The sequence below is a fragment of the Trichoplax adhaerens genome, genomic scaffold (genome assembly GCF_000150275.1).
Source record: "Trichoplax adhaerens TRIADscaffold_5 genomic scaffold, whole genome shotgun sequence".
In the NCBI taxonomy this organism is placed as follows: domain Eukaryota; kingdom Metazoa; phylum Placozoa; class Uniplacotomia; order Trichoplacea; family Trichoplacidae; genus Trichoplax; species Trichoplax adhaerens.
In genome coordinates, this window is record NW_002060947.1 from 5853806 (window position 1) to 5861480 (window position 7675).

A 7675-nucleotide genomic window follows, 5' to 3' on the forward strand; every position below is an offset into this window, starting at 1 on the left:
CAGTTCTTGCAGGTAATAAGCTTTTATAAGCGATTGAAAGCTGGCTCTTTATAAATGGTATCTAGAAGCATGAATATTGTAATTCCTATAGTTGTTTTTAAGTAGCATGCATTATTACTAATAAATCTAGTCAATAAACTACTCATTATAAGTAAATTCCTGAAATTGTAACATTTTGGTTAATATACTTGTGGTATTAAAATTTACGGTTAGTGAGGTTTACTGCTACAGTACTCTCCAGCACTATTTTATTAAGTCAAGTATTGGTGAAATTGAAAAGTTCTAAATACTGCATCATACTAGAGTCCTCTTAATAAGTTTATACTGATGGGCATGATGACATGGGATTAAGATAACGACAACAAAACTGATAATGTTTCTTCAACATCTTTGTAGTCGAAGATATTATGTCTTGGCTTCATCGGCTACAAGCAATCAGACGACAGTCTCGACATCCATTCTAAAGATATCAATTAAAGGAATATCTTGTGTTTGTTGTTCAATATATTCTTCGTTAAACAAATTTTGTCGATGTTTAAGTTATAAGAATTATAATTTAATCGATTATAATATTAATACTCGCGTTCTTTTTCGATTTTGTCATGTTTAAATAGATATTTAGATTTAGTTTACAGTAATATATTGCGACCAAAATTTAGTTTCACATTTTGATCACATTTATTACTTATAGAAACTGTATAGAATTATTAAGCTTTTCCTGCTATTTATAATTTATGGAAGCCATAGCATAAAATCGTGCTATATTGAAAAAATTGAAAAATGAGTTCTTAGACAGTAAAATTGGATTAATCAATTGATGATTACAGTCCAAGTATTACAATAAAATTTGGTAAATTTGAGTAAAAATTTACTATGGCAATATGCTTTAACAAAACTAAGTAAATAGATAAAATGAACTATTCGGAAGGGTACAGTTAATATTAAATAAACTAGACTTTGACTGTGTTAATTGAGGCGACTATCTTTCTATTGGAAATAAATTTTACGGTTTACATTGGCTATAAATAAGGTCGTTTACGGTACAAGAATACAAATATAAGTGATATATTTTACCTATTTGGCCGCATATTTTCAAAGTTACCACTAAAGTACTTTAATTCGTCAGTTAAAATTCTGCAATGATAGTCATTATTAAAAATTTGCCATTGCAGTGTTGGAAATCGTTTGAATATTTCCTATAGGATTTCTGAATTTATTAGGCCGTTTATATAATCGGTTTAGAGTTTCAAAATTCGAATTAGTATTACGACTTGGAAACCTAAGAGCATTTCCTAGGAAATTCATCATAGCTTCATTTGTATATTTTATAACGTGTATTCTCGATTCACGAAAATATGGTAGGATCAAAGTCGACAAGACAGTTAGATTTGATAGCAACCTTGAAATGCTCATTAAATTACTCTATTTCACGATCGAAAATATTAATTAAATTCATCAAAATTACTGTAAGCGTCTATTTGCACCTAAAATACATGGCATTCAAGCTAGATTATATTGAATTCTGGTAGTGCTAAATCATATTCATTTTGCAGCAACTCTTTTGCATTAAACTAGATAATCAGCTTATTTAGAGACTGCAATAGAGTACCAACTCTGATACTTTGTGATATAGTTAGTTCCAATATTGAAGATCGCATAAACGTATTTAATCTTATTTGAAAATGTTGAAAAGTGAATTTGCTCGATTCGATAATGATATTGAGTATTCATAACAAAGTACAAACTAAACCGTTAAATATGTAACAAGGGAAGATACAGTGTACAATACTGCAATTACAGCAGACATCATATCTATAGTACGAATTTTATTACCATTCAAGGGATATCATTAGCTTGAATAGTTAAGTACGGTATTTAGACTGAGCACTAAACATTGAAAAATTCAGATTGAAATTTGCAGATAAGTACTGCAAGTCACAAGATCATTTCTGCTCGCCTAATTACCTGAAGAAGATTAGCTCATCAATGTAATCTATTAGATTAATATTTCAACGTAAATTTCATAGTCGCAATCTTATAGAATACAGAGAGAAACAGTTATCCAACCAGGAAACTATTATAAACATAATCAAATATATTTTACATTAAAATAAAATTAGCAGATAAATTTCTTGTCTGGATAGATAATATTTCATGCAGTTTTCTGTTTCATCTAGAAGAAATTGAAAAGAAAATAGTGGCTTCTAAATGATATCCAGTAAATCATAGTTTTTCTCTTAATTTTAAAAATATTGAATACGTTATCCTACTATCTCTTTATTAATTAATTCATTACCGATTTATTACTAATAATGGTATCATTTTGAAGAGTTCGATGTTTTTTAATTGCAAGATTAATTAGTGATTTACGTATAATGGGTTGTTATAGCGACTTTTACTCTGTAGTTTCAATTAATTTGGATTGCAATACCTCCATTTTCTTTCGCTATTGCTTCAAAATGTAAACTGAGAATAAATTAAGCATAGCAGAACTATTCGATTATGCGTGTACTTGAGATCGTTAGATAAATTATAATATTAGCGTCAATATCTGCTTAGATCAGACAAAAACGTCAATACATGTAGAATTTATATGAGAAATAAAATTCTATACAATTCTATTTTGTTACAGAAAATCATTCCACTTTATACAATAGGAAATAAAGATCCTTCTGAGAGTTTTTTTTTCCTATTAAGTTATTGCTTTGTGATAATTTCTAATGACCATAATTCTAATAAAATTATTCGCTTTTCTTAAATTTATTTATTAAACGATGCATATTTTATCCTACATGGTCAAGTCATATAGTAGAAGCTAAAATTTAGGGAGCTATTCAATTTATGATAAAATTTTTATTGCCTAACTGCCTGGGTTTAGGTACTATGGGTGATGCTTTTATAATATTTCGTAATTAAGAAAACTATAATCATTAATTACGAGGCTGGTACATCGTGGTGTAGGCCTATAATATCGGATACCAGTTGTCATATGTTAGGTATAATCTAACTTTATTTGAAATTGTCTCTTCAATCGTAAAAGATGCAATCGTATTAGTATTGTCTTTACTATTCCGGCTGAAGCATATTTTAAAATTAATGGAATTGATGAGTGTCGCGGTACGAACTACCGTGAAGAAATAGCTATCTAAATTTGGTTAATATAATATAGTGATATTATATTACAACTAGTTACTTACAATAGGAATTACTCTAATTATAAATGTGTTACAGTAAATTTAATGCTGTGCTGTAATGTGCACTGAAATGATTCTGTGAATGGACATATTGTAGTCCGGCTGTGAAAAATTAGTTAGTAGATGTTCTCACCTAAGTATTTTTATAAGATAACTTGTGAATGTTAGCTGCTGTAGAAGGGTATATAAGCCCGTCAGATAGTTGAATAAAGTAGTTCTAAATTGTCTAGTTGAGTTTAACGTAGAATCAAAGGCGTCTAAATTCTTGTGAGATAGTTAAAGGATACTGGATCCCGGAGACTATAGTAATTTAGAGATTTGTTTACGTTATCCTTGTCACGAAGCTGGTTTGTGACAATGAGTTCCTTTAAATTTGAGTTTGCAATAAATCAGACATGTCATGGATTGCGCTGGTATCTTTAACGATTCCAAACTGAACATTTTGACATAGAATAAAGCAAGTGCTAATGACCCAACTAAACGTGTTACTATTCAATTAAGGGTAATTGGCTGATAAATTATTACTAGCGGTATTAGAATTTTACATATCGTGATCACGATCATGTGATTTTTCGATCATGCGCTGATCAAATAATTTTAACACCCGTTACATCTTTAATATCCGGTGCGTAATAACGGTAACATTAGAATTGAAATATAACGATATATATATATATACATCGTTTATTTAATTTAAATTATCTCTTGACCACAAATTTGCTTTGGAATTACTTAAGATTATTTACAAGGACTTGTCCTCCACCATTATCTATAATCGGGTGCCGCTTAATCGAATCAATTTAAGGTGAGAGTGGAGAAGAAATAAAATTAATCAAGATTTTATCACTCATGGTCAATATCTTTCGATTTGCCAGAGTTAAATGAAAGCCGCTGCATTGTTAACAGTAAAACAAGTATATAGCTGAAGGATCATCTGACATTAGAGATAACTCAAAATGGATCTAGTAGCCCTTCGTAAAGAAAGTGACGATCTCTATTATTGCGGAAATTTTTTAAAAGCTATTAATAAGTACCAACAAATAATTCAAGCCTACCAGAATGACGATCTTAATGATAGTCAAGGAAAAAAATATTATGATGATCTTCTTCGCCTATCAGATTGTTTCTGTAAGTCGTATAATTATCAGCAAGCCTTAAAATATTGTGATATTTCCCATTCTATTGCTGTTAAACTCAATGATAAAGTTCGTATTTCGAGAAGCAATGATATTTACGGCGATGTCAAGAGAATGCAAGGCCGATATCAGCAAGCTATGGATTGTTATCAGCAATCTCTTAAAATAAAACTCGAAATATTAGATGATCAAGGCATTGATATCGGTATCTCTTATTATCAGATCGGTAGAATATACTCATTACAAGGAAAATACAACAATGCGTTGTCCTATTTACAGCAATCGTTAGATATTATACGCCAAAATATTACAGAGGTAGCTAATAAGTCAAATATAGGCAAAATTTATAACGAAATAGGATTGGTTTATTGCTCTCAAGGTAAATACAAGGATTGTATATTTGCACATGAGCAAAGTTTAATGGTATATCGTGACGCCGTGGGTGAGAATTGTTTAGGAGTTTGTGATTCATTTAATAACTTAGGATTAGTATATGATTTAGGAGGCAAATATGATGAGGCAATCGATATGCATCAAAATTCGCTAAGCAAGAAATTGAATATTTTCGGCGAAAATAGCATGGCAGTAGCAGAATCTTATTATAACATAGGTATCGTATATCGATCGGAAGGCAAATATAAAGATGCAAAGATAATGTTTAAAAAATGTCTCAAAATTCAGATAGATTTAATGGGTGAAGATAATATTTACGTTGCTAAAACGCTTGATGGAATAGGCCAGTTAGATACTAGAATGGACAATTATGAGCAAGCACTTGTAAGTCTCAACAAATCACTAAAGATAGAAACAGAAATATTAGGAGAGAATAGTTTGGAAGTTGCATCTACATTAAACAATTTGGGTTTACTGTTTAAATTACAAAACATGTACGAAGATGGCTTGCTAATGCATAAAAAAGCTCTAAGCATCCAAAAAAATATCACGGGAGAGCATAGCTTGAGAATAGCTAGTTCCTTTAGTGGGATAGGATTAATTTATAATTGTCAAGGCAAATATGAAGATGCCATAGTTATGCTTCAAAAGTGCTTGGAGATCGAACTGAAATTATTAGGAGGAAAGCATTGATGTTGCCAATTCGTATAATAACATCGGACTAACTTATACTTTCCAAGGAAAGCTTAGTAAAGCATTAGAAATGCATCAGAAGTGTTTACAGATTCAACGAAAAATATTAAGTGAAAAGAATATGGACATAGCATCATCTTATAATAATATTGCTTCGATCTGTGAATCGCAAGGTCGATATGACGATGCAATAGGCATCCATCAAAAGTCATTGCTTATTCAACTTGAAATACTTGGAGAAAAACATGCGAATGTTGCCATCTCATATAACAATCTTGCTTCAGTTTATAGCTCACAAAAAAAATATCTTCAAGCCCTGGGAATGTACCAGAAAAGTTTAAGTATAGAACTAGCAAGGCTGGGAGAAAATAATTTACGTATTGCTACATACTATAACAACATTGGAATAGTCTACAAAGCTCAAAAAAATTATGGTGAAGCAATACTGATGTTGCAGAAAGCTTTGAAGATTCGGTTAGATATTTTAGGCGAAAATCATATAGATGTAGCAGATTCTTATGCCAATATTGCCTCAGTTCTTATAAGTCAAGAAAATTACGAAGAAGCTGTATTAGCGCTGATGAAATGCCTAGCTGCTCAAAAAGCCACTGTTGGAGAAATGCATTTAGATGTTGCTAGAACATACAATAACCTTGGATATGCATACTATTCTCAAGAGTTATGTAACAAAGCTTTAAATTCCTTACTAAAATGTTCAGAAATACAGAAAAATCTACTGGGAGAAAATCATATCGATATAATGAATACTTTTAAGCTTATGGCTACTATCTACAAAGAACAGGGAAACTTTCAAGCAACATTAGACATACATCAAAGAATGTTAAAAATCTACGTCAACACTAAAGGTAAGAAATTTTTATATATAACTTTTCTTATGTTCAAATTGGTCAGGTTTATTATTACAAAGAGAAGTACCGTGAAGCTCTATTTCATTTTCAGAAGGTACTAGTGATTGAATTAGAGCTGGCTAAAAGGCAAAATGTAGAGATTGCTAAAAATGCTACTATTTTATGGAGAGATATCTATGATAGTCTAAATAAGTTTAGAGCTGCTTTAAAATTTTGGCAAAGATATTTAAATATTTAGCCAAGCTTGTTGAAAAAATGACTTAACTATTGCACAGACGTACAATTCCATATAGGTATCCTATTTATCAATGCATAAATATGAAAATAACTTAGCAAAGTATGAAAATTGCTTACAGATTCAGTTAGAATTACTAGGAGAGAAAAATTAAACTGTAGCTACGAGTTACTACACTATTAGTCAAACATATTGTGCTAAGAATCAATTCGATTTCGTTGTGAATTAACATCAGAAATGCTTTAAAATTTGAATCGATTCGTTAGGTCATGATAGTGAAGAGGTAGCCGAAGCACGAGAAATTATAAAGAAGATATCTAATGAACAAAAGAAGAAATGTACTGTAATGTAATCAGGATGTCGTCCATATTGATAATTTAAAGTGAAATTAGTCCTAGTTAAATAAAGTCCTGTATGAATATTTCGCTATTATTACTTTACCTGCTAATTAGCTTTATTACTTGTTTCGTTTAAAATATCATTATATTTGCTAAATTATTTCCAAACTGATACTACTGCTATTGGGTACATTATTAATAAATCTGACGCATCAGGAATCTGAAATATCGTACTACCTTAATATTTAAATTCACGTTTCATATTCATTACCGTTTACGTCAGTTTTGCTAAGTAGAAAGGAATGAAGTTTTCTCTTCACTTCCAGAAATAAAGGATTTAATCGTAATCGTACACTATGTGGTCAAGCGATATTTCAGGCTTGATTACCGACTGCTTTAATAGCAAGAAATATTACTAAAAGTGATACAAATTGACCACGAATTAATTTAATTACTGTCAGATTTATTTACCATACAGTGTAAATTTATCTACCGTTACAATTATCAGAAGCTGTGCTAATTCTTCATTTCTAAATTTAAGTATTATCGATAGAGATGGACTATAGCACCAAGTAAGACGCTATATGCATTGTTTAAATTTAATTTCATTAAAACTTTGTATGATTAATTTAAATTTATGAAAGTTGCTACTCAATCAGCTTTGTTTACTCTAATTGTTTATCTCTACTTATTAAAGTTTACGTTTATTTAGACAATACCTACTGACGTCATTAAATCAAAAAATCTAAATTGCACTGATTCTATCCTTTTAATGGTCCATAATTAAAAAACGTATCGAAGTTTTGAAATGTTAGTA

The 7675-nt window shown here is 30.3% G+C and overlaps 1 protein-coding gene across 1 annotated transcript; it reads left to right on the plus strand.

Moving 5' to 3' along the window:
• Positions 1-4150: 4150 nt before the first annotated feature.
• TRIADDRAFT_56683 (uncharacterized protein) lies at positions 4151-6872 on the plus strand (the record flags this gene model as incomplete). The annotated part of the gene is made up of 3 exons (XM_002112516.1): positions 4151-5107; positions 5403-6282; positions 6787-6872. 3 exons carry the CDS (start codon positions 4151-4153, stop codon positions 6870-6872), a joined length of 1923 nt encoding a protein of 640 aa, XP_002112552.1.
• Positions 6873-7675: the final 803 nt, after the last annotated feature.